The sequence below is a fragment of the Magallana gigas genome, chromosome 8, assembly GCF_963853765.1.
Source record: "Magallana gigas chromosome 8, xbMagGiga1.1, whole genome shotgun sequence".
Taxonomy (NCBI): domain Eukaryota; kingdom Metazoa; phylum Mollusca; class Bivalvia; order Ostreida; family Ostreidae; genus Magallana; species Magallana gigas.
In genome coordinates, this window is record NC_088860.1 from 26,495,832 (window position 1) to 26,521,548 (window position 25,717).

General features: G+C 33.8%; 4 protein-coding genes across 7 annotated transcripts; 1 reads left to right on the plus strand and 3 right to left on the minus strand.

The window, feature by feature from the left end:
* Positions 1-217: 217 nt before the first annotated feature.
* LOC105318215 (BLOC-3 complex member HPS1) lies at positions 218-8,344 on the minus strand. Of its 3 annotated transcripts, none has more exons than XM_066067878.1 (16): positions 8,203-8,344; positions 7,561-7,713; positions 7,208-7,329; positions 6,952-7,060; positions 6,671-6,822; positions 6,052-6,280; positions 5,682-5,724; positions 5,176-5,309; positions 4,768-4,912; positions 3,563-3,762; positions 3,157-3,321; positions 2,352-2,464; positions 1,858-2,049; positions 1,257-1,389; positions 939-1,052; positions 218-556 (listed from the first exon to the last, which is right to left on the minus strand). In XM_066067878.1, the coding sequence occupies exons 1-16, from the start codon at positions 8,311-8,313 to the stop codon at positions 299-301; spliced, it is 2,373 nt and encodes a 790-aa protein (XP_065923950.1). In that variant the 5' UTR covers positions 8,314-8,344; the 3' UTR covers positions 218-298. The 3 variants fall into 3 exon arrangements, with proteins under 3 accessions (XP_065923950.1, XP_065923951.1, XP_065923948.1); XM_066067879.1 differs by having other exon boundaries at positions 3,563-3,759; positions 4,768-4,915; XM_066067876.1 differs by having other exon boundaries at positions 4,768-4,915.
* Positions 8,258-12,667, plus strand: LOC105318214 (polycomb group RING finger protein 1). Of its 2 annotated transcripts, none has more exons than XM_020063181.3 (8): positions 8,258-8,393; positions 8,746-8,848; positions 9,422-9,574; positions 9,702-9,773; positions 9,884-9,995; positions 10,409-10,550; positions 10,775-10,855; positions 11,145-12,667. In XM_020063181.3, the coding sequence occupies exons 2-8, from the start codon at positions 8,794-8,796 to the stop codon at positions 11,190-11,192; spliced, it is 663 nt and encodes a 220-aa protein (XP_019918740.3). In that variant the 5' UTR covers positions 8,258-8,393; positions 8,746-8,793; the 3' UTR covers positions 11,193-12,667. The 2 variants fall into 2 exon arrangements, with proteins under 2 accessions (XP_019918740.3, XP_011413488.3); XM_011415186.4 differs by lacking the exon at positions 8,258-8,393 and adding an exon at positions 8,514-8,648.
* Positions 12,668-13,009: 342 nt separating this feature from the next.
* On the minus strand, positions 13,010-15,681 carry LOC136270477 (MYCBP-associated protein-like). Its single transcript, XM_066067875.1, has one exon. The coding sequence runs from the start codon at positions 15,636-15,638 to the stop codon at positions 13,140-13,142; it is 2,499 nt and encodes an 832-aa protein (XP_065923947.1). The 5' UTR covers positions 15,639-15,681; the 3' UTR covers positions 13,010-13,139.
* Positions 15,682-17,230: 1,549 nt separating this feature from the next.
* On the minus strand, positions 17,231-23,797 carry LOC105318216 (polycomb group RING finger protein 3). The gene is made up of 8 exons (XM_011415190.4): positions 23,654-23,797; positions 22,067-22,186; positions 21,590-21,686; positions 20,770-20,825; positions 19,138-19,200; positions 18,637-18,854; positions 18,244-18,324; positions 17,231-18,003 (listed from the first exon to the last, which is right to left on the minus strand). The coding sequence occupies exons 2-8, from the start codon at positions 22,173-22,175 to the stop codon at positions 17,956-17,958; spliced, it is 672 nt and encodes a 223-aa protein (XP_011413492.1). The 5' UTR covers positions 22,176-22,186; positions 23,654-23,797; the 3' UTR covers positions 17,231-17,955.
* Between the last annotated feature and the right edge of the window lie 1,920 nt (positions 23,798-25,717).

Consider the following 25,717-nt stretch of genomic DNA (forward strand, 5'->3'; position numbering starts at 1 on the left):
TATAGTGTAGCGGAGAGTGGGAAAAATATTTCACTTGAGGAGACAAGCATCAAATTTTGCATTAAGGTTTCTTGAACATTATTTGAATAAAATATATCGCTAGCCATTCAAGTTTTTGTCATTTTAAAGATGGCCGCCTATTGTTTCAAAATGGCGTCTTTTTTTTATCATGTTTTCCAGTACAGTTAATGCTCCTATAATAAAAAGAAACTTAATGTAATTAATCTTGTTAATTTCTGTATATAACATTTATTCCGGAAAAAGTATAATTAAATTTACATACATACAAGCACATGAACTACAGCACCAAATTCATTTGTGTGTCTCCAGATGCTTCAAAGAATTGTTTGGCCAGCATCTGTCGGTGAGTAAAAATATATTGCACATTGACCAGTCCTACATGCATCATGATCAGTTCATAACAATTCACAGAACCGGGAAGACAGTTTGGAAAACAATGTCTCTTCAGTGAGCTGTAAAACTGTCCAGACAAGATGCCTGGCGGAATACTGACGTCCCCCTCCTGGTACGCCTCTTGGATTTGTTTAGGCGCTCCCTGTTAAAGGAAGTAGATGTTACATGTAATAGAAGAGTAAGAATGATTCATCAATTCCATATTGTTTGTGTCATCGGGCGTTTTTTTTTACTATTACGAACATATTGCCCAAAATTCATTCTATTGCTGTGGCTCAATGGTCAACGAATTATCCATTATTTCTATCTTAAATTTTTTAAACATATGATTTTTATTAGCTATAAACAAACATAATTTTAGCAAAGAAAATTAAAAATATTTCAGCTTTAAAATTTTAATATTTTCCTATATCTTTATACAGAGCTTTTCTTTTCGAGAAGATTAAAATAGTCTCAAAATGGCTATAACCATTCAGCCCTCTTAAACATTTGGCAATATTTTGAAATATAAAAACAGTATAAACCTGATAGTCTGTGAACCACATGAAATATGAGTAATGGTAATCTCCTTCCCTAGCGGTCGCCACTGTAACTCCTTCAGCAAGTTTTCCATACATCCAACATGTCATATTCCAAATCTGCAAAAATAGCATAAGCTATTGAACTGTAATAATACTATGTATAATTAGATTGCATTAGGAAAAAAACATATCCAAAGTGTTGCTTAACAGATTTGGACCCATTTAAAAATGCTCATAATTAGTCTTTAAGAAATTTAATAAAACAAATAAATATTACGGTACATGTGATGACACATTCAAAAATAAATTGCAGGATTTTACTTTGTCTTTTAAAAACTGGGTGGCATCATGATTTTCTCCCTCATCAGTGATGTTGAGGGAGGGAGCTGTCAGTTGATTGGTTCTCCTGTCTATGTAAATAAAGTGAACCAGTCCAGGAAAGGCATCAAGGTATCTGATGCTGATAAGGATAGTCTCTCCAGTATAAAATAATTTACCCGAATCAAATTTCATTGAATTAAACAAATGTTACAGTAATGGTAAAAGAAATTCAATGTCAATGTTCAGTTTAACATGAATTTATTAAATTTTGTGAAAAATATCACGTAAAGTTAAGTATTATATTTACATAATTTCTGTCTCTATGTTGTTATAATGATTTTTTTTTTAATATTTCTTGCCAATTTTACTACACTTTTCTACACTTTCTACCTCTACCATAGATAGGTACTATTAAATTCTTAAATGTCATCAAACACAGCCATCATTCATAGATATTAGACGGAATATTGATAATTATATATACAGACTTGAGCAAGCCCACTTTACTTCCTTCACCTAAGTAAATAAATATTAGCAAGTTTACAAAGTTAATGATTTATCCTGATAAAATGTGTCAATTTCAAAACTTTTGAAAGGATACGAGGTCATCACAATATTTCTTTGTGACTTCACAGACAGGTAGTCCTTGTAGTCAAACAATTTGACCTTGGCCTTTTCACATATTGAGGTCATGGCCTGACTGACAGCTGGTGGAATGTCATAAGGATAAAGGTACAGATGAAGGAATAACTCCTTCACCTTCCTATGGAGGCCAGTCAAAGATCTCTCTGCACTGAAAAAATTTGAAAATATTCACAAGTCAAAGTTAAATCAAATTCTGATTACAATTCAAAGGGTTCTGAATACCATTTCTGACACCCTGACTTGACTCATGGTCTGGAAAAAGTTACAATAGAGAGATACTGACAGATATTTACTTCAAGATTTTTCATCAAAAAAAAAACTGAAGGAATGACTACCATACCTATATCAACTGTGTTGATTTATTTTATTTTGATAAGATCAATCTTGTATTGCATTTTGTTATATAGGTGGGTGCTCGATATAAAATACAGGGATGTATTAATTTCTTACCCAGGTGAGATCTCTGTCCCTGTCCCTTGCTCTAGATAAGACAGCAGTGAAGATTTGAAGTCGGCATTATCCCATCTCTTCCGTATGTCTTCTAAAATTCTCTCAATGTTGCCCTGCAATTTACATCAAACAAGTTTAGGAATGAGATGAATGTTGTTTTCCTGAGTCATATGTATCTTGATGATGAAACTTACATGATAGGCATTATATGGTTTTGTGATGAAAAAAAATTGTACAAAATGTATCCATTCTTTAAGCACATTAAAGGTAAAGGGCATCCATTAAAGAAATCAGAGATCAAATAGTATGACACCATTTACTTATTTTTACTACTGATTCTTTTTTTTTTTGCATTGAACTTTTTTCATGTCCTAAGTACATGTATATCTAAAACATCTAGATCAATTTCCTTCATTTTGACACATCATCCAATCTGAGCATTTTCTTTAAATTATATTTTTTGCCGGTACACGTTATTTTCGACCTTCTACACTTGTAACCGGTCTCGCCCCATCTTAAATTTGCCAAGACAACATCATGTTCAAAGAGAAAACTCTGTCTTATTACAATTTACTCAGTCTTTAATTGACCCACTGACAAAGAGGACAAAAGGCGAAAATAAAACAGGGGCGAATATTTCCCTGTAAACAGAATATACAACATATTTTATTTTTACATCAAATTACCAATACAAATCTTTTTAACGAATTTTAGTAACAAATATCCTATGTTAACAAACAGCATCACAACAATAAATTGTAATATCTCATTGACAAACTGTCTGTTTAAAACAAAAGAGTATTACCTTAGCTTTTTTCATTGCTGTTGCCAGTTTGACGAGAAGGGTGTTAATTAGGTCATACAGAACATGTCCTTGAACCCTCTGAACTTGAGATTTCTGTCCTGACAAGAGGTCAGTCAGTAACCTTAGCAACTGACATAAACTACTAGCATGGTTGGCTCTGGGTATCTTAAAATACAAATGGTTAAACATGTATATTGAGTGGTTAAATTTTAAATGCTGATAACAATGATAACAAACACTAAAAAAGTTAATTAAATTTTATTTTATACCCCACACATTTCTATGAATATTCAAATCTATTTTCTTTCAATATGATAATGTATCATTTTTTAAAAGAGAGAGAGAAGTTTATCTTTAAACTTTTCCCTTGTAAAAATATGCTGTTCTATATGTGTAACCAACATACCTCACTCAGCAGAACTATGACCATGCCAGGGAATATCTGGACAAAATCTAGTTGATAAGGGTAGAAGTTGCATAGTTGGGTGGATAGGAAGGCCGTCTGACGGATGTGATCAGGACTGGAGCGGATTACTGGGGACACAGGCTGGATCGGCTCCCCTTTTGGCAGTGGGGAGGAACTTCGTTGAATTGATGGCATATCTGCTGTCACATATAGATGGTATCTATCATTAATGTGGCAGTGCTATTTGTTTTAGTAAAATTGTGTTGCTTCAAAGTTATTTACTTAAACCTTCATGAATAAATACATATGTAATAAATTATGAAAATTTAATGTAGATCTTTAACTGTATTTCAAGGCTTTTTGTATTTTCAAGACTACTGTGGAATCATTAGATTTCGTGGTGGCTCAATTTTCGTGGAATTCGTGGGTACCTCTCATCCACGAATTAACATCCTCCACGAATTAATGAATTAGGGTAATAAAGTCATATTTCCTTTGTATGTGTTAGAGAATACATGAAATTACGTCCCAACGAACTTGTAAAATTTAAGCAATCCACGAAAATTGGCCCCCACGAAATTTAATGATTCCACAGTATTCAATGTTTTTGTGTAGACCAATTTTCAAAATGCACACTTGTAAGCTAACTAAAGTAATTGTGGGTTTTTTTTCACTGAATGGTATCTGCTAAGAAGCATATGCAGAAATAAATTGATGCTTGTAAACATTTTGGCATGTTATGACTATACTGGGTATAAATATGTGAATTACTATCTCCAGATTTAAGCAACTGTATACAGTAAAACTTGGTATAGCAAACACTCTTATAATAAATTGATGTTTACACCGAAGTGATTTCCATTCCCGGTGACTTTATTGAAAACTTGACGGATATAACAAATCATGCTTATAACGAAGCAAAATTGTCCATCCCTGCTACTTCGTTATAAGCGTGTTTTACTGTATATGCTAGTTAATCAAGGATTTCAATGCAAAGTTATTCATTATAAGGCAAACAAAATTAATGTTTTGTTTCTCAGGCACTGCTGCATCAGGCCAAATGCTACAACTTTGATCAATTTTTGTTGGTAAATAAAAATTAATTTGTTTCCCTCTGCAAATCTTGTGCAAATAAAATAATATACTTGAAAATTTTTGGCTTGAGAAATCAAAGATAAAATTTTAATTGCTTTAAATATTTTCACCTCTCTGCCCTTGCTGGTCCACATTGAGACTCCTACTCCTGGCCCTGCCCGGCCCCGGGGTGACCCGCCCAGTTATCATCCCATCAAAAGTCCGACTACGACTTCTACCCACAGGTGTCAGTCTCCCCGTATTGTCTTTTATCAGCTGCTTGAAAAAATAGGATCTGACTCTGATTGTATTTCATGACAAACTATATACAGTGTAAGCTGAAGCAATTTCACACACATTACATCCTGTTTCAAAGTACAATGTATTGTTCAACTTAATTCTCATAGAACATGCATCAAACAAAACTTTGTTGCCATATCATAAAAATGACAAAAAACATACCGGGTAGTCATTTTAAAAGACAACATAATAAGCCTTATAGCAGAACTGTGATCTACTTTTAGGAAGTTGTATCTTACCTTATGGATGTCTGTGACAGGGGAGGCAGAATCAGGGGTAGCGAATCCCTCCCCCATTAGGTCGGTCCCCTTAGACTCTGCTGTGGGTGTCTCCTCCTCAGTGACATGTTCTGAGACAGCAGGATAAGGGCTCTCTGTCAATCAGAATCAGTATCAATAAATGGAAATCCATAAATCCAAGGGGAGATAATCAAAATTCATTTATTGCAATACTATTTAAGGGGAATTTTTTTATACTCCAGAAAGATTTGTTGAATATATACAATCTTTAAAATTAGATTGATATCATTTAACATTTTTCATTCCTGCATCTCCCAATTTCGCCAAAAAATAAATCTTGATATGAACAGTTCAAATGAAATTTGTATATGTAAGTTTATGCTAGATATACTGGTAGAAAAAATGTAGACTTTTAAACCACTTTGATGCTTACATGCTAAAACCAAGAAACCAATGTACATGTATTACTACATGTAGTGATTTCAAAAAATACACACTAAGTTTACCTGGCAATTTTGTTTTAGTGATAGTTTCTGTTGCACTTAGGTACTGAAAAGGAAAAAAATATTTATTTTTCTTAAATATCATAAAATATAACAAGATTTCTAAATCCCAGAACCTAAAGAATGCTTTGCTGATCAAAATATATTTTTAAAAAGTCAAATATTTTATTTTTTACAAACACTGGTAAACACATGTATATTGTTTTAATTTGATTGTAAATTTGTTCAAGGATAAGAATTACACCAAAGATCAGGAAGTATTTCTCTATGAATACCTTCAGGTTTTTGTCGATTTTTTCCTCACTTTTCTAAGTAATCATTATGGGTAATTAAAGATCTTTTTATTTAAACATAAAAGGTTTAATCAATATACATTTTCTTCATCCAATGAGTCGTCTCCCTCTACAGCGCTTTCATATCTCTCAAGAGGTGGCGTTACTGTAATGGAAGCAGGCGATTTCATTTCCTCCGTAGTAGACCCACTGTCGTCTGGCTTACGATAAGAAAACAAATCCTCTAACTTCTCATTGGTGGGAAATAACAGACGTGCCAACAAGATGGTGCATAAAACATCGGACTCAGCTAAGGATGGTGCACTTCGACTGACAAAATAAATGCCGGTAATTATTTCAAAGACTTTTAAGAATTTTTTTATAGAGATATCAATTACTCCAACAACCCCTATCCCACTGAACCCCAATTGGTGCTACATTATGGATTTTGTTCAGTAAGATCACGCTTAACAACTCCATACTCATTAATCACATTTTAAAATTACCATGGAATCATTAGACTTCATGGTGGTACAATTTTCATGAAACTCACCAATGAATTTGCAACCCTCAGTTGATACTTCTAAAAACTACACGTAATTATAAAGGATTTAGTTTTCCAACTGAAAACTGATGCATTCGTGAAATGACATCCCCACAAATAAACAAAAACTCCACAATCCATGAAAATTGGCCCCCATAAAATTAAATTCATCTTACTTTGAATAGAGGGATAACAGTTTGCTGTTGACAACCAGCAATGCATGATGGATGTTTTTCTCTCCAGCACTCTGTAACCGACTCATGGCATACTCCAAACTTTCCATACATTTTTCATTTACGAGTTGATTTACATGCAGTCTCTCTATTGCCTGAAAAATTCGCAACTTTAGATTATTACATAACACCACTATCTTGCCATCAATAAATTTAACATCATCGTTGACATTAAATAGTTGCAAAATATCTCTTAACCTTAAACTAATATCAAGAAAACTTACCTCAACAAGAAAGGAATGTTCCTCCTTTCTCAACAGTTCCCAGGTTTTCATTAGATTTTGTAAAAATGTCCACCTGTCGCTTCTTCTGCAGAAGACACTGTAGCCCATTCTAAAACACATGATTGTCATTTATCAAAAATCAAAGTTATGTACCGGTAATTGTTCTTGTTTATGAAAACCAAGTTGTGAAGAATTGTGATCAATTATCATTGTGTGAGAAAAGTTAAACAACCTTATAAATCACGATAGAACTCACTCATTTGTAACTGGTCCAAATAGAAATTCAACAACACGTATAAACACACCAATCTTCTTACTTAAGAACTGTTCTGTGTCTGGTTTCTCTCTGCTGATTGCAACAATCAACAAATCCTCCAACTAATATAGATAAAATGTGTATACAGTCCTTTGACTCATGAGGAGCACAATTTAAATACAGTTTAAAGCATTTAATATATTTTAATTAGTATGAAGAAGAAGAAGAAGAAGAAGAAGAAGAAGAAGAAGAAGAAGAAGAAGAAGAAGAAGAAGAAGAAGAAGAAGAAGAAGAAGATTATATCTATATTTTTAAAATAAATTCAAATAATTCACAGAACACAGTAAACTGACCTGTTTGAAAACAAATATAAATCCATTTTCACATGTGATCGATGTACATGGGTTCTTTCTTTGCTCAATGAGAAACCACTGAGACATAAACAGCGGTGAAAACAACTGCATGACCATGCTTGGGTCCAGAATTTTTGTGTCATAGTTACCAGCCTTTAAAAAAATATAAATTGACAGATGACTTACAATAATTTATGAAGCCACTGAAACTCATTTTATCTCTATGGTTCCCCCTTTCCATTCGTCTCTTCAATGATCCGTGTCCTTGAATGTCCAAAACAGGCGAATGAGAGTACCTCAGCACTGCTCACTTGATAGTGATTCTGTCTTCAGGTTCAGGGGAGGGAGAGGGGTGGCTAGGTTCGAATCATGGCCTGATTATCATGTTTTCTGTCAATCCGATCAATTAAGTAAATGTGTATTGCTGTACTCATAGCAATAGTCCCACCATTTCAGCATTTGCATGATAAATTTCAACAGCCATTATTAAGAATTATTAAGATTAAGAAACGATGGATTTGAGCTTCCAGTGCATATAAGCTAAAGCATAAAACTGTCATTGATAGTTAGTTCTCCTTTATCAAGATATTTAATTTATCTGCATGGATACGTCTAATGACCAACTCGGGGCAACTGACTCACCTCGAGTAAACCTTGTTCTACAGCTTGTGCATTGATGTGGTTTGTAAACTCTGTGTCGCAATCCAGGTAGAATACGTCGTTTATCTTGTTGACAACCACAAATCCTCTCATTCTTGCTAGATTCGCCGCATTTTACAAGTTCAGGAAAAAATTGGTCATGGGATCATCCCCCATCATTTTGTCGACTCAATGTAAGTTTGATTTTTGTTATAATTTTGTATAAAACTTCTTAAAATAAACACCGAGAAGACGAGGAATTATATTGTTAGTTTCGTATTATAAAAACTCCCTCTCCAAACTTGACATCATATCTATTGTCAAATATTCATAGAACCAATTTAATTGAATTTGTGGAATTGTGCGAAAATCTTACATTGCTAACAATATGTTGCTGTTTCAAATAATACGAAAATAAATAGTAAACAAATGGCAAGATGATGGAAGAGGTAAATTAAGATTCTTACAATTATTTTATGCTAGGCTAATAGAAATGACAGCATAATAAAAGACAATTTTCGATCGAAATTTTCTTCTTTATTTCAGGATTTGAAGATAAAGATACAATTGATAAACCCCCATATCGTGTGTTCCATGTGTGCTGGATACTTCATTGATGCCACAACAATCACAGAATGCCTTCACACATGTATGATTGAATTTTGACTTAAATTGTAGTAGTTTTGTGAATTCATTATATATCAGGGCCGTGATTTATGAAGGATCTTATGACTCACCATCACATCATTTAATATTTATTATTCATCAGCTTGAAAATGATGCCTTTACAAATAAACTATAGAGGGTGAAATAATATTCATTAAAAATAAATGCTTTTGTAAAAAAAAAAAAAATTCCATGAAGGGTCATGAACTGATAGTGTGTAAAAGTTACAAAATTGTCGCAAATTTGTCTCAAAATGCATCCCAGTATCAATGTAGGGTCACCAAGAAACTGCAAGTAAAAAAGTTAGCCCACTTTTGATATCTGCAGACCACGTCTTACTTTTCCGCTATATTTAACTTTTTAAAAGCTAGCCTGAGATTAAATATGAAATTCACCAATTTTAATTAAGGCCACCTAGGATCTTTATTGTTTATCTCTAGACAAACCAGAATGATTTGATGATTTTTGAAATAATAAAAGCTAGTGTTAATTGACACTAATTGTACACTAATAATTACCTTTGTATTCTTACACAACATAATTTGTTTTGCAACAGTTTGTAAAAGTTGTATTGTAAAGCATCTCCAGAGTAGCAAGAATTGTCCGCAGTGTGGTGTCAAAGTTCATGAGACTCAGCCTCTTCTTCATCTTCGACCAGACCGTACTCTGCAGGATGTAGTATACAAGCTTGTGCCTCATCTCTTTGAAAGTAATTTGTTAAAACATAATTAAGATGTTAATAAAAGCATGCAATTTCAATATTTATTTAGAAACTTTAAAGTTTATGTATCATGCATTAAAAATCAGTAACGGTAATATTATATTTAATTTTGCAGGTGAGGAAAAAAGAAAAGAAGAGTTTTACAACTCTAGAGGTTTTGAAACTCAGAAAAAGGGCCAAGTTTTGGGTATGCACAGCTACAGAATACTTAATATAGCAATGGAGAATTGCCTTAAATGGAAATGAATGTTCAACTGAAAAAAAAAATACATGATTATTCATACTTCTTATTTACAGCTGGAGTTATAGAAAAGAAGTCAGGGCCAAAACTGTCTTGTATACTTAGTATACCGAATGCACATCAATTCAAATTTGATGAAAAGATATGTCTGTGTTTGGAAAGATACAGGTAAGTGACATACCAGTTGTTCACATTTTTTACTTACATGCATTACGAACTAGTACATTTTGAGCTCTTTGGCTATTATAGATTGCACAATTTGGAAATGGATACAAGATTAGGGTAGAACTATGCATTGCACCTAAAACAAAGATAAAGTTTAATTGTGTCAATAGTCTTTGATTAAACTCCTCATTATTGGGATTTTAATGTTGTTTCCCTTGGTCCATCTTTAAAAAAGTACCGATTTATGTGGCGGCTATCTAAAAAATTCCAGTGATGTAGTCATATAGATATTTACATGTACATGTATCATTAGAAATTATAGGGCCAATATTTTTTATCAGTAGTCAAATTTCTATAATGCATAAATTGAAATTATTTACAGTGTATACACATTATAATTTCTGTTTGTGTTTCAGCATGCATCCTCAACATTTCTTTAGCCACTCCTTTACCTTGCCAAAACTAGAGAAAAAATTCCTACGGTGTTCAGCCAGAGTTTGTGTGGCAGATCTTAAACAGCATTTGTATGAACGTCTACATTTTCCATCTCACTTCAATGTAAGCAAATGTGAAGGCTGAGAAACCTTGATATATATTAATTTATCAATTGGATAAACGATGTTTACAGCATGATAGACATTCAGTATTCTACTAATGACTAGGAACATCAAAACTTGACAAGGGAGATAATTCTGTCCTCGAAAGCTTTAAATTTCTCAATGCTTGGGTAGCTAGTACATGCAAATTTAATGCTGCTATTTTTCTCACTTTCTACTTTCTAGTTATTATTAATGTGTGGAGCTGAGGAGCTTCAAGATGACATGTCGTTAAAGCAAGTTTATCTTATGAACTGGAGTCCAAGAGTGAGTAAAAAAAAAAGGATATCATTATTTAAAAAAAACAGATCCTTCATGTATACTCTCTGTTAAATTATATTATTGTACTAGTCCAATGCTTTTTGGTACATGTATTCATTTACCACAATTTAGAGTTTCTGACATGCTACTTTGAAATTGTTTCCAAACATTAAAGATTTTGAAAAATCCAGTATTTTTTCACAAAGGAAAAACTTTTTCCATTGATTTGATTAGCCAACATCATGAATAAGGTGAACCAACATTATATTGACTGATTTCTTTTTTTTTTATCCAGGGAACTCCAATGTTTATCTTTTACACTGTTAGCAGTGCAGTGAGTTAGTCAATAGTGGAATGATGAACTTGACGCCATTGGAAAATGGATTGTGTAAATGTAATGTGTTCAATTGTTGAATGCTGATCTGTGATCATCAAAGTTTTATATTAGAAAACTATATATGTGTTATTCTCAAAGTTATTTTGCAGTTTGTTTGTACTAATGTGAATTCCACAAATTTATTTTATTTCTCTTGTGCAGCAACGAATGTGTAACCCATAAAATTCATTTAAATTAAAGAGGGATGGATGGTTGTGTCCATTTTTAGACTATATATCAATCTCTTTAAGGCGAAGAGCTCTGTATAACTATGTAGGCAAACTAAAAAGCCAAGATACACATGATAAAGGGAATTTTTCCTACTTGAATGATAGTTTATAGTGAAAAAAAATTATGAAACATCTGATGGTTAGTTTGTTGACATCTCAGCCTCCCTAATCACATATTAAAAGTCTTCTGAAATATATTCATGAAATTGATATGAAAAAAACCCAACAAAATTCATGCTAGACTTTACATATTCATATCAAATATAAATTTAATAGTTCTACATATTTAAACATGAATTAGATGAAATGCATAAAAAAATATAACATTCGTGAGACTTACAATATTTTAAGGATAAATTAGTTATATCATTGCCACTCTAAAGTAACAATTCTCAATCAGTCTGAGACTATGAAAAAATATTTATTATACCGCCGCTCCGAAGGAGAAGGGGGTATACTGTTTTAACCTTGTGTGTCTGTCTGTTCGTCTGTCCTTCTGTCTGTTCGTCCGTAACAAAAAATTCTGTCACATTTTTCTCAGCAACTATTCATTGCAGATGCTTGAAATTTTAACACACTATTTGTTTAGGCATGCCATATCATGAAATATATTTTTGTACCAATCAAACGTCAACTTCTGTTCAATGATGACTTTGTTTATTTGAAGCCTAAATTTTCGTCAAAGATTTCTCAGCAACTATTAATTACAGATGCTTGAAATTTTAACACACTATTGGTTTAGGCATGCCATATTGTGGGATATAGTTTTGTACCAATTGGACGTCCACTTCCTGTTAAATTACGATTTTGTTTATTTTTAGCCAAAATTTTCAAACAAATATTCGTCAAAGATTTCTCAGCAACTATAAATTGCAGGTGCTTGAAATTTAACACACTATTTGTTTACGCATGACATATTATGAGATATAATTATATTTGTATCAATCAGATGCCAACTTCTGTTAAATGTCGACTTTGCTTATTTTGCATTTTTACATCAGAGCAGAGGTATCACTATTGAGCATTGACACACAGATATCTTGTTTTTATCAGATATTAAAAATGAAAAAAAATATCTTTTACACTGAGTTGTGCACGTTGTTATGTATTGTTGTTTTGATTTATGTGTACATGTATCAGTGTGAACTATGGACACGTGGCAATATATTTTTATTGAGTGTTATTGTGTAATAAATGTTTATGAATTCTTGGGTTTATTTTTCGTTATTGGTGCATCAGTGAATTAAGGAAGGCAGGTACGGTCTATATTATTAAAATTTCAAATTTTCCACAAATTATGGATTGGACATTGATATCATTTTGTGGAACGATATGTTGTATAATTAAAGAAATCCAAATCTAGGAAACATACCAACTTTTTAAAAAGTAATATAGATGGATTTTTCTTTTTCTTTACTAAATAATACTAAGTAATTTATAGCTTAACAAATAATATCTTAAATTTTTAGACAGATCTTGTGGTTAGTTTGTTGACCATCAAACCTTTATATATGTAACGGAATAATGAAATAAGACTAAAAATTCGTTCTTGAATATTTATTTTGTAACAAAGAGATTTAATCAGAGTCATTTAAAATATTTTCTAAGTTACTTAAATCTATATCTAAGAAATTAACGACACTGTACACATATAGATGAAATAAAACTATTTTTTATCATGTCGTTAAATCTCCCCATCACATAGCACCATCATTTTATCTATTGCTGAACTCAACTCGGCATACATTATCTGTTGCAGTTTGCCGCTGTAAAAGTTCAACTTTTCTTTCTCATGTTCACTTTCTTTGGCGCCTGGGATGAAACTTTCCATGACATCATCGGGCTGGTCGTCCATTGAGGGGCTGACGGCCGACTTCCGGACGATTGACGGTGTTTGGTTGGGAGTTCTCGCTCTCATTGGAGATGGCGCGTCCTTCCCTTTCTTTACTTTAGAGACAACTTGATTGCTCCTCTGTTTACCTCCCTTGTGATTATTTTTCTTGTCGACCGTTTTCTCAACTTGGTCTCCATCAGATTTCATGGGAAGGTTCAGAAAGACGGCCATGCTTGTTGAGCGATCGCTAAAACGATCAAATATCGAAGCAAGAACAGCGCGACAACTTCTGAACGTGATGTCCCCGAGATTTTGTGAAGGTTCAGGCCACGCACAGCCCAGATTGTTCATTTGTCTAAGATACCGCCACAGTAGTCGGCGTTTAGTGAAATCCCAGTCCTCATCCATTTCAGCGATTAGTGGTGACCGGTTGTCTAATTCCCCTTCCTCGATATCGGTCATTATAATAATGGACTTTCTGAGATTTGACAACGAGAAATCCCGGTACTGTTCAGGAATGACCGGAATGTTTTCTGTCAAGAAACTGTGGTAATTTTCCATTGCGCGAATTGTAGTGCTGTGGTACAATAGCCCTTGATTCTCGGCGTTGAACTGTTCTTCTTCTGAAATGTACTCCGATGTAGGCGTTGCGGGAGGGTCTGGAGAACAAATACTATCCACTAGTCTGCTAACAACTTCCCTCACAATTGTCATCGCTTTGTTTTGCAAAAGTTTCTCTTCAATTTTAGCAAATTTCTGCCTATAGTTCTCTGTACTATGAATAATGGCTTTAAAATTTACAATGATGTCCGACCCACAACCTAAAACTGGTGAAGTTTTTATAGCCCACGATTCTTGAAAGATCCCGGGAGTTTTTGACTTGCAAATAACTGGTAGCATCAGACTTTCACCGGCAGCTAGAACTCCCCCTTCTGATGGTAAGAAGAACCGCTTTTCCTTCGATCTAGGGATGTCAAAAGAATTTCGAACTGGCGCTCTTGTCAAATCGTAAACCAGTCGCGTGGTGCCCACGTTCTCTAGCCGTATCCTATTATGTAGACACTCGTTTTGATTTCCATCAAACACGACAAAAGTTTTAATTCCAATTTGACCTTGTTGAGATGATCCGTGACCTTCCCATTTGGTCAGCTGATTTCCAACCATGAGAGCAGGTCCAGTGAAACCTATCGGGTATTTCGATCCAACATCTTTTTGACCAGTCTTAATCCCATTCTGAGATTCTACAGGTTCCACGATAGAGGATTCGAGTTTTTTGATTAACCTTTCCTGATCCTTCTGGTTTGAAATGGCTGCTCCAACAACTTGCAGCTGTTTAAGCTGCTGCGCTTGAGGAATGAACATGTGGGTGCTCTCCTGAATCTCTGACGCCCTGGTCTGTAGATATGGTGTGTGGTAGACGGGATAACCTCTACGGAGTGACGGCGTGTCCGACCCTTTCTCCCGGTCAATGACGGCAGGAACTTGAAAGATCTCTACAGGAGTGTAGTCATTTGTTACCGACTTGCCTAGTGTGGAGAAGACTGAGCAATCGCCTTTGCCAATCGTATTGCTTAGCTTGAAAAAATTAGCATTTTCTCTCTTTTGATCACAACCGCATGATGTTTCCAAGGCCATTTCAATAACTGCGCGTTGATTTACGATTTCCGGATATTCGTTGGGTGTTCTCATAAGTAAATCCTCCACTGGTCTTTTAGACCGTTGTGACAAGGTTCTGTGCATTTCATTCCACTCATTTATCCTATCTTTCCAAAGTTTCAACGAAGAACACTGTTGTTCGCCTTCTTTTTTCATCGATGTAGCCGTTTTTGCGTTTTCAGCAACAAAAAGTTCATTGAATTCCCCGCGCTCCTTTGCGACCCTTTTGAATTCCGACAGACTTCCGAGAATGCTATATGCAATGAAATTTCCTTCGCAGTCAAATCTTGGCCCCGCGTGGTTAGTTACATCAACAGGCGGAAGAACAAAGTCCTCATTGGCTGGCTTTAACACTGCGTAAGTGACAACATTTTTGTCGGTTTTCTTTGTTCGACGAACTACAACTTGTTGCAGACGAGGCGGCAATCGCCGTGCTTTTACGGGGTTGCTGTTCTGTCTTACTCTGTCCAGATCTTCCCTTCGAATTTTAAGGCAATGCAAGTTCCTCATGGCCGACGGGATCTTGACCTCCTCAACAGGCACCAGTAGGGTTTCCTTGCTTTTGTTGGCTTTCATTTTCCACTTGCCAATCACGTTGCTAACCTTGCCCGCCGTGTCTCCTTTTTGAATCACTGATCTCAGCCTCGGCGTCTTCAACGCCGATTTCTTAACAACTTTCTTTCCTTCTGTCATTTCGACATTTCCACCGCTGGGTAGCAATACCCGAAATTCAAGGTAAGCTATTGTGACGTCATTGCCTTTATTACGTTCCTATTACGTCACTGTAAAATAATCATAGTAACTTCACATGACGAGAACTTTATGTTGAACTAAAACAAAAAATAATTATATATGTATACAAATTAATTAGTTTTTAGAAAATGATTGAACTTGCTGCCAGATGGCATCATTACGGGCTACTGCTTTAGGATTTCGGTAAATCACATCACTCTCATATACTTTTTCCATCGGTTTTTGCTCCAAAGCAGACATAAAGCAATGCTTTCAACCTAATGATCGAGTTGTTGCGATCATAACGACCTAAATTATTTTTATAATCTTAAAATAATAATATTCAACCTTCATACCTTAAAAGGAGTGGTATTAAATGCAAAAAGAATTCAGCGACTTGCCTGGTTAAAATAACATTAAAAATAAGAAATTTCAACAATTTCAAAGGCGGAACTAGCAATTCTTTTATTTCATCTATCTGAGTTTTTTGTTGTTTTGTTTCTGGTTTTTTTTTTTTGTTTTTTTTTTTTGTTGTAAATTTTGTTTTTTCTTGATAGTGTGCAATACTTTCAATTAAGTCTATCTGAACTGTTTAGATCATTCACTATTTTAAATTTATAAACATGACTGTAATGCCATTAGCAAATAGAGGGGCAGAGGGACAAAGCACCGCTACGTTATCGTATCTGGACACGGGGAGTAAAATTAAACAAATTAAACAAGTAGTTATGATATCTGAGAAAAGATGGTTTGTACATGTACCCTAAAATAACATTGTTAAACTCCCAAACAGTTTCGAACTCTTGATTTACAGATTAAAGGTCGACATTTAAAAAACATGGTTTATTTGGGGGTTTTTGTGTTGTATTTTGCATAGAAACCCTTGTATTGCAACATTTTTTGTTTTACGTATACAACCGGTATATTGCGATTACATTGTCAAGTACTCGCCGATCAAAATTTAGATTATATCCCATTCTTTAATTTACTATGATCACAGGCACTTATTAATAACATTCATTACATTTCTATAAAGAAGTAGAGATTTCATCCTTCTTAAAATAACAAAGAATGGGATAAAATTTGACCTAATTAAAGATATAGAAATAAACCGCAGCTAAGTCAATTCGTAGGATACCAAAATAATGCTATGCTTCAGAGTTCTTGTGTTTCATCCACACTGCATTCATGTAATTCAACTTTAATTCGCTTGCTAGAAATTTTCGCGAGCTTAGCAAGAGCCTCATTGTAGCGAATATTTTTCGCCACGGACCAGTATTTGCCATATACATTGTAATTGTAATTAAAAAATAGGTGGGGATTAGACTTGTTCGCGAAAACTAGTCGTTGCGAACCACTTCATCTCAGATAAATTGCGAAATAAATTCTTCGCGAATAATAGTTGGTTAACAGTATAGGGGAAATTATCTTCACATTGTCCGACTTATTAGCGCTTAGTCAGCTTTGTGAACTAATCCTGATTTTTTAATTGAGAGTAAATAGGTATTCAACCCAACTCAAATGTATACAGCTTCTAGAAAAAAACAAGATGCTTCAGAGATATAAATATTTAATATTGTGCTATGAACAATAAGAAAAATATGAGAAAAAAATGTTCGCAGGTAATTTTTTAGAATAACAATCATACACCCAATAGAAGTATGTACATATACTCTTGCTCAATTCATCCATGCAATTCCATGTATGGTGTGTGAAATCTACTTGTTCTGTGCAGTAAGAAAACACAGGCATGAAATACAAAAAAATCAACAATTTATCTATAGATAATAACAAAAAACAAGTGAATTCAGTGACAGACATAATATTGTATTCATTTCTATCAAAACTCTAATACTTACTTGTACATATTCTGATGGTTGCAAAACATATGGAGTGAAATATTTTAACTCACAGTATTTCTCATTTACTCACCTGTCATACTTCATAAATTATAAAGTCGCAAAATCAATATAAGCTGAAGAGAAAATGGCAGTAGATCTGAGATACACCTATAAATAAACATTATGTATATGTTATAAATAACAGGTCAAAGCAAGTATTTTCTCCATTTCCAGATCACTACTCTATACAACATTCAGAAAAAAATTGCTGTCACTGACAGTCACTCAACATTTGGTCAGAATTTTCACTGTCAATAATAAACTGTCATTGACAGTTACTGTCTTGTCTACATACTCTGTCACTGACAATGGCATTCACTTGGAAATGTCATAAATCACTCAACATAAATTATGAAGTCCATATATGAATAGAGATGTCACAAATCAATTGTTTTCTTCCTGTAATGAAGTGTCAAAGGCACATCCTGAAATGAACGAAAAAAAAATAATCAAAATTTTGGTAAATTCTTGGAATATCTTCAAAACTTTTATAAACATGTACATATGAGAACCCATATTTGATCATTCTTATAAAAGAACAGTTTCTTCGTCCTATTTTGATGCAGTATGTATGGATTATCAAGTCATTCTTATCCAAAGTACATCTAAGAACGATGAATTGATATTTAAAATACTCTATTGTTTCAAACATTCATGTACATTACCTTAACTCTCCATCTTGTGACAGCCACAAATTTGAGGGTGTGACTTTTTCCTAAAAGTTCATCATTGCACAATATTTCTACCTGTGTCAAAAAAAAAAATCCATGAATCAAAACTAATCAAATTGTTTCCTTCTTATGTTTAATTTGATAAATAGTTTATACATATAGTACATTGTATTAACATCTATCTATTAAATCTCAACCATATTCCTTTACCTCCTTAACAAAAACAAAAAAACAGAAAAAAACTTGCAGTTGTACTTTTTGTTCTTGTAGAGAACAAAAAAATACATGTATTAAGAAACAAGTCATAACTTCCAATGCATAATGAATAAAACTGACAGGAATAACGATCTCCAACTGAATCAAAATTTAAAAAACTGTTAAACTTACGTCTCCATATTTGGAGATATCATTGAAGACCTTGAGAGCGAGGAATTTCTTGAGGTGACAAATGGTGGCCTGTGAGGAGATTCTGAGGTACTTCTTCTTGAGGTGCTTCAGGTTCCCTTTACACTCCAGACAGAGGTTCACCTGTTCGTCGTTCCTGTGGTAATCCTTGTCCGCTCCTTCATCTTCCTTTTCTTTTTCATTAGACTGGCAAGGTGGTTCTGTGATGAAGATAATTCATAGAATTATCATCTGCTTTTAGCCCAAAAATGTAGCTTAACAGACTCTCAACTATTTCTAACTTAAACAGCTTGTTGTGGTAAATACATGTATTGGCAAAGAAGAATTACTTTGCGAAAAAATAAAACTATTTAAAATATTTATATGTTTCACAAACCAATTATTCCACATATATCAAACTAAGTGCTTTAATTTAATAATCATAATTTCTCCTCTACATGTGTATTATGGTGGTCACAGTTTATACCTGTTTACCTGACTTACCTTCTTTTACTTCCTCTGAAAGACCATGCTTGGATGCAAATTCTTGACGCCTTTTCTTCTCTTCTACAAGGCAAATAAAAAGGAATGAAAAAGAGGATCACTCACATGTGTGCAAACCTATGTGAATCTGCAAACAACTTTCAACTATCACGTCTTACATCTAAATCATTACAGTTTTTTGGGGGGGTTTTAGGCAAAATTCCTTTTCGTAGTGAGTTTGGCCATTTCCTATTTTTAAAACCATTTTCTCCTTATCAACTTTCTCCAGCATCTATCTATAAATCTATGAATAAACACCTATGGTAAGATATATAATATTAGAACAGTCACTTGATCCAAAGGGTCAGATCATGTTGTGTTGCCAGGTGCGGATCATCAGATCAAATTCGACGCTTTGCCTCTCGTTTAATCTGATGATCCGCACCTGGCAGCGAGACGGGATCCGGCTCTTTGGATCATGTTACTATTATAATGATAAATTCATTATAAACCCTTGTCTTTTTAAAAGTTTTAATAACAAAACTTTGTTTTTAAGATCAAATGTATGATGTTGACTTATATAACAATGCTATTTCGAAACAAACTCATTTTTAACGCGCTAAAATACAAAACGTTATTTAATACGAACTACATCATCGGTTTCAGAGAGTGGCGATACGGAATTGGAAAAACAACAGTGTGGTGATCCTGAAAATCGGATCACACTTTGTAAAACTGACAGTATCAAGCAGGGAAGATTGATGGGTATATAATAATTCAATAGGTCAGCCCACTTCATTCCAAAATTAGAACCATTTTAACAAGACCTTGGACTTTCAGTTGGATGTAACTTTCTATTTCTTGCGTCAAAACAAGTTAAAAATGACGCTGCTTTCAAGCGATTGCGTAGTCTTAACTCAAAAGCCAGACAAATGATTAATCGTGTTGATTTCAAAGAGCCATTGCTGAATGGCCAGCATTGAAATAGACAGGTCTACGGCACAATGCTGTTTGACACATTTATCCGAAGTCCAAGCTCTTGTTAAAATGGTTCTACTATACCGGTACATGTAGGATTAGAGCTGAAAATTTTCTATTTGCAACCACGAGGATACACAATCATAAAATGTGCATATTCATGTCAACTGGGGAATTTGACTTTAAAACAGTTAAGAAGAAGAAGAATAGAGAAGCAAAAAATATATCACATCAATAGAATTGCAAGTAAACTGTTTCTGCAAAAAGTTATCATTTCCTAGGCTGAAGTAGCAGTTAAAAGTATGATATGATCATATTTAATAAAATAAACTCTGAGCAAGCTCTCACAAATGATGCTTTTTCAACAACAACAACCCCCCCCCCCCCCCCCCCCCCCCGGGCTAAGAAAAAATCATAACTCAAGTGATTTCCTATTATAGAAAGTAATGGACGCTTTCTATTTCACTGTCTATGTTTTATAATGCTAACTATGAAATTTCCAATGTCTCTCCATAAGAAAGATATGGACCAGACATTTTGCACAGACAAGACGGTCAAGGTGATTCCTATATACCCCCCCCCCCCCCAACTTAGTTTGCAGGGGTTATAAAGATCAATTGTTGTGAAGAATCTGCTAAAAGGCTAATATATATTGAAGTTGTGCAAGGCACTTACTTTCTTGAAGATTTGGAACCAGTTTGTACACAATATCTTGCATAGTTCTGTCATGGCTGTAAAGAAGAAAGTAAAAAAAAAAAAAATTACATGTACTTGTAAAAAAGTCATTTTTCAATCAATGTTTTGTTGTGGTGAATCTGCTAAAAGGTCTATACCAGTATAGTATAAAGAGGTCATACATGTATAAGAATTGGATTTTTGTTCTGACTGAGTTTTGTCACAAATTATTACAGAAAGGAAAGAGAATAAATTGTATACATGTACATATAATACATAAGAAAGTATCTAGAAATGGATCACATGTAAATAATCTAATCACTTCACCCTCAAGACAAAAGAAATTGGAAACCATTTTAAAAATAATATTAAGTGTTCTCTCATTGGGCACTCATTTATTCATAGGCTTCATCGAAGTTCAAATGAAACAAATTTTTAGCACATTGTCAAGGATACATGTATTTAATATAGAGATTTTTGCAAAGCTTATTTTCAAAGACCGGTTTTGATATATTTTTAATGCAAAGTAGCCACCGGACAGTCTTTCAAAGTACTTGATTTGGAAAAGGATTTTAAGACAATTGTATGGGGAAGACACATTTAAAGCTATCTTAAATCATGTTCATGTGCAATTTAATTCTAGAAATGTTTAGCATATATCACAGCCAAATTTATTTTCTTTTTACTTATTCAAAATAACTTGACCATTTATACAGATACTAAATTCTGCTGCATAAAGTAGCATAAATTTTAGTAAAAGTAATAAATTCTTTTAATCCTATTGGATTTTAGAAATAGATTAACATCTTGTATCATTTACCTGATGTAATTCAAGGGATGACTTTGATGAATAAGAATGTCACATTTTGGACAATTTTTTTCCTTTTTCAAATATCCAACAATGCAACTTTTACAAACTGCAACATAAAAAAAAATACATCAGCATGTGTTTCTCTCCACCCCCTCCCCCACAATAGCTATCTCAAGTCAAAATAATCTAGTTTTACTTTTAGTTTTGTAAATTGTTGAATTTAACACCTCATTTTTTATTTTCTATTTTATGATGTTAATACAGTAAATTACAATAAAATTATAATATCCAAAAAATAAAAATCATCAATGCATGGTATTTTTAACAAATATATTAATGATAGTACCAATTATATTAATGGAAATCAAAGCATATCAAATATCTCAGAATCAAATCTAAGCAGAAAAAGGACATACAATGAAGATTGTGATTCCATAATGCAGATAAATCAAATCGTACAGAAAAGCCAATGGACATGGCACTTACATGTGTGGAGACATTCTGTGATGGTGGTGGCTTCTACGAGGTATCCCTTACACAAAGTACAGCAGATGTGAGGGTTCACCGTCTTCAGCTTTACCTTCTTTTCCATCATGTTTACAGATTCTGAAATAACAAAGTCGCCTTCATTGTGACTTACTACAAGTACTGGTTGTACAAGCACTTTGGATAGAGAAATACTCTCACTACAGCTAGATAATACATAATTCTCACAACGTTTTGGCCCACGAAAGTCTTCAGAGAGCCAATAGGAACTATAGTAAGATAAGTTATCTATAGTCTGTCCTAAGTTATTGCTTCCATAAATTATTGATGATTTTTTGATAAAAATGCACATACCTGTGAAAGAAATACAATTGAAATCGATGAAAGGGAATATATCCAAGATATCTTCATTGAACAATTATTCCTTTTCACTCATAAAAGTTCACAGGAACGAAAACAATTTTCTTACAGAGATTTGTAATGGGAAATGTTTACATCTTTTCTCCATTTGGAATACACTCGGAATACATCGCGCAATTTTTAAACATTATCATCTGGGCTTATTAATGGCTGACGCAATGCAAAATCTCCGTAGACTTTCAATTTTTGGATGTGTATTAAAACCTGAAGCAGTAGAGGGGGCATTTCAAAACAGATAATCTGGACATTTTTCATATTAGTGGATGAACGTAGTAAGAGCACAAAAGTATTTACTATTATTGAAATATCAAGCAAAAAGTGGTGGAAGCAAAAACTCGGGACAGAGTATACAATGTACATGTATTATGATATATAGATATGTAACCTTACAGGTAACTATAGTCTGTCCCCAAGATATTTATGCAGCCCATTTGGACGATTTTTTTAAAAAATACACATACCTGTGAAAGAAGTGCACTTGTAATAGTTGAAATGGATAATTTCCAAGATAATTTCATTGACACATTATCAACTGACAGTCAGAAAAATTCACATGACCGAAAACAGATTCCTTACAGAGATTTATAATGGGGAATGTTTATATCTTTACTCCATTCGGAATACACTCGGAATACATCGCGCAATTTTTCAACGTTATCATCCGGGCTTGCTGCTATACAAAATCTCCGTAGACATCACATTTTTTAGCATTGTATTAAAACCTGATATGCTAACAGGGGTGTTTCGACTGAGAAATCTTGGAAATTTTTTGTACTTTTGAATGAACATCGTTTGAACCCTGAGGTATTTATAAATATCAAGCAATTAAGCAAAATGTGAATTCAAGACATCTTGGGACAGACTATAGGCCTACACTGTACAGTAAAATTTTTAAATATGCATGAATGATTGAATAGATAATTTTCTATGCATAATCTATATACACGTTTAAATTCACCAGAAAAATATATCGCACGAATGATTTCCGATATTTCTCTGTTATGAATTGAGTCGTTAGTTTGAGGAAATGAGTGTAATGTATTTGGAGGAACAGAGGAAATTCGAATGTAATAATCAAATAAGTATTAATGTATTCAAGATCCCCAATTAGAAACCAAACTGTAAAACTCTTTGAAAACTTCTCCAAAGTGAATATAGAATACTCACATCTGCTTAAGAAAAACTGTTAAAAAACATCAAAGGATCCTCCCATCCCTGCTTTGTTTGTGTCTACATCTAATTGAAAAACCAACACGGGGGGAGATCTATTATCCGGAATAACTATGGAAAAGGCGATATCACTGGGTCAGCAGAGTATGCCCACACTGAAGTGGCCACAATCCTATCATTAGACTAAGTATGTTTCAAATGACAATCACGCATTTAGTATAATATGTGTATTAATTTCAAGTATTTTTTATTCCTGTGCTTACATATCTCCAGAGAATTTATTATTTGCGTGTACATAGAATAAAGAATTCCAATCTTTTGTCTTTAAGTCCATAATTTGTACCCCGTCAGCAAAGTAACATGTTTATTTTTATTAAGAACCTGTGGGAATAAGCCGAGGCACATGCCCACAAATGGCCACAACCCTATCACGAGTATGTTCCAAATAACAATCACGCATTAAGTATCATATGATGTGTATTCACTTCAAATATTGCCATTCCTGGGCTTACATATGTGCATGTACATAGAATAAAGAATTCCAGTTTTTTGTCCTAAAGTCCATAATTAGTACCCCCTTAACAAAGTAGCATGTTTATTTACTGTCTAAAGATGACTTATTTAGCAGTTTACTAAAAACTACAAAATAATTAAGTGCATGTGTTTAATTCATAATAACGCAATTTTTACTTTCTTTACGTCAAATGAGCACCACGAAATCACATATTTTTATCCACTCAATCTAGTTTTGCGCAAACATAATTAGGCCTTGGCCATTTGATAACCATCTTGAAAATTGAAGGAAGAAAACTTGCTTTTTACCATAAAGTAGGTTTTGGGACCATTTTTTTGAAAAGTGAAAAAGATAGACATTGAACTTTCTCCATTATAGAGTTATTGAGCAAAAACAAATTATACACTTATTAAGTGCATATGCATCGGAAGCAAATTGAAAGTGTGTGTGTTTGGGGGTTGGGTTGGGTTGGTTACTGCTGTGCATTGTAAAAATTAATTAATATCATTACGATAAAAGTGGGGGGCTACCCCCCCCCCCCCCCGCACCATCGGTTCCGACGCCTAATGGCTATGCAGTGGCATATAATCAAAATAAAAAGGGCAAAGGAATACATGGTAGATGCAAATTTACATTAGGAAAAACTATTAAATTACTACGCCTTCTGTTTTAAAAACCGAGTGCTACTGGCCAAGGACTGGGCCTTTTTGAGGCAAGTGCAATTGTCGATTGACATACAAATGCTGTGACCTTGACCTTTGTTGATATAAGGGTCATACATGTTTTGGACTATAAGCAGGCACGTAGTGTCGGGGAGGGGGGAGACTTGATATGAATTTAATTCAGATTATGATATAATTTTAGAGGCTCTTATGGCTTCATAGGATTTGATCACGTGACTAACCAAGTTCATATCCTGGTAACTTTTTAACTTGCTGTTTATTTCTGAAATCAAATGCATTCAAAAATTTCTTATAAAGTTTAATTTGTAGCAGGTTTCCAACCAAATAGAATCATTTTAACAAGACCTTGGACTTTCAGTAGGACATAATATCTAATTCTTGCGTCAAAACAAGTTAAAAATGACGCAGTTTCAAGCGAAATATGCACCGATTGCGTAGTCTTAGCTCAAATACCAGACAAAGCTTGATTTCAGAGAGCCATGGCTGAGTGGCTGACAATGAAATAGACAGGCCTACGTCACATTGCTGTTTGTCACTACTACCCAAAGTCCAAGCTCTTGTTAAAATGGTTCTAGCTATCATCGTAACCTATTGTGCAACAGAAGTGTTGGACATCAAAGCTATAAAAGCATAAATGAATGGGGCCGAGTTAATTTAATTATTTCGAAAGAGAGAACCTCATACATTATATGCAATATGAAGATTTCTAAAATATCCTTACTGTTACATGGAAAACAAAACAAAGGGGTTCTTTTAAATTAAAAAACTTTATTGGCAAAATTAATACTAGTAAAACGTATAGAACACAAATCATAAAAAAAGAGAAAAAAATACAAGTTTAAAAGTGTCCCTCGTGTGCAGTCT

Excerpts from the sequence above, each read along its gene's own strand:
- LOC105318215 (XM_066067876.1), bottom strand. The coding sequence starts at position 8,313 with ATGAGAGGATTTGTGGTTGTCAACAAGATAAACGACGTATTCTACCTG. Across the intron at positions 7,061-7,207 it reads TTTGGACCAGTTACAAATGA|AATGGGCTACAGTGTCTTCT; the intron begins GTGAGTTCTATC and ends CATGTGTTTTAG. Across the intron at positions 3,322-3,562 it reads TCATAGTTCTGCTGAGTGAG|ATACCCAGAGCCAACCATGC; the intron begins GTATGTTGGTTA and ends TTGTATTTTAAG.
- LOC105318216 (XM_011415190.4), bottom strand. The coding sequence starts at position 22,175 with ATGATGGAAAAGAAGGTAAAGCTGAAGACGGTGAACCCTCACATCTGC. Across the intron at positions 21,687-22,066 it reads CACAGAATGTCTCCACACAT|TTTGTAAAAGTTGCATTGTT; the intron begins GTAAGTGCCATG and ends TTTATGTTGCAG. Across the intron at positions 18,325-18,636 it reads ATATCTCCAAATATGGAGAC|GTAGAAATATTGTGCAATGA; the intron begins GTAAGTTTAACA and ends TTTTTGACACAG.
- LOC136270477 (XM_066067875.1), bottom strand. The coding sequence starts at position 15,638 with ATGACAGAAGGAAAGAAAGTTGTTAAGAAATCGGCGTTGAAGACGCCG.
- LOC105318214 (XM_011415186.4), top strand. Across the intron at positions 8,849-9,421 it reads CACAGAATGCCTTCACACAT|TTTGTAAAAGTTGTATTGTA; the intron begins GTATGATTGAAT and ends GTTTTGCAACAG. Across the intron at positions 10,856-11,144 it reads TTATGAACTGGAGTCCAAGA|GGAACTCCAATGTTTATCTT; the intron begins GTGAGTAAAAAA and ends TTTTTTATCCAG.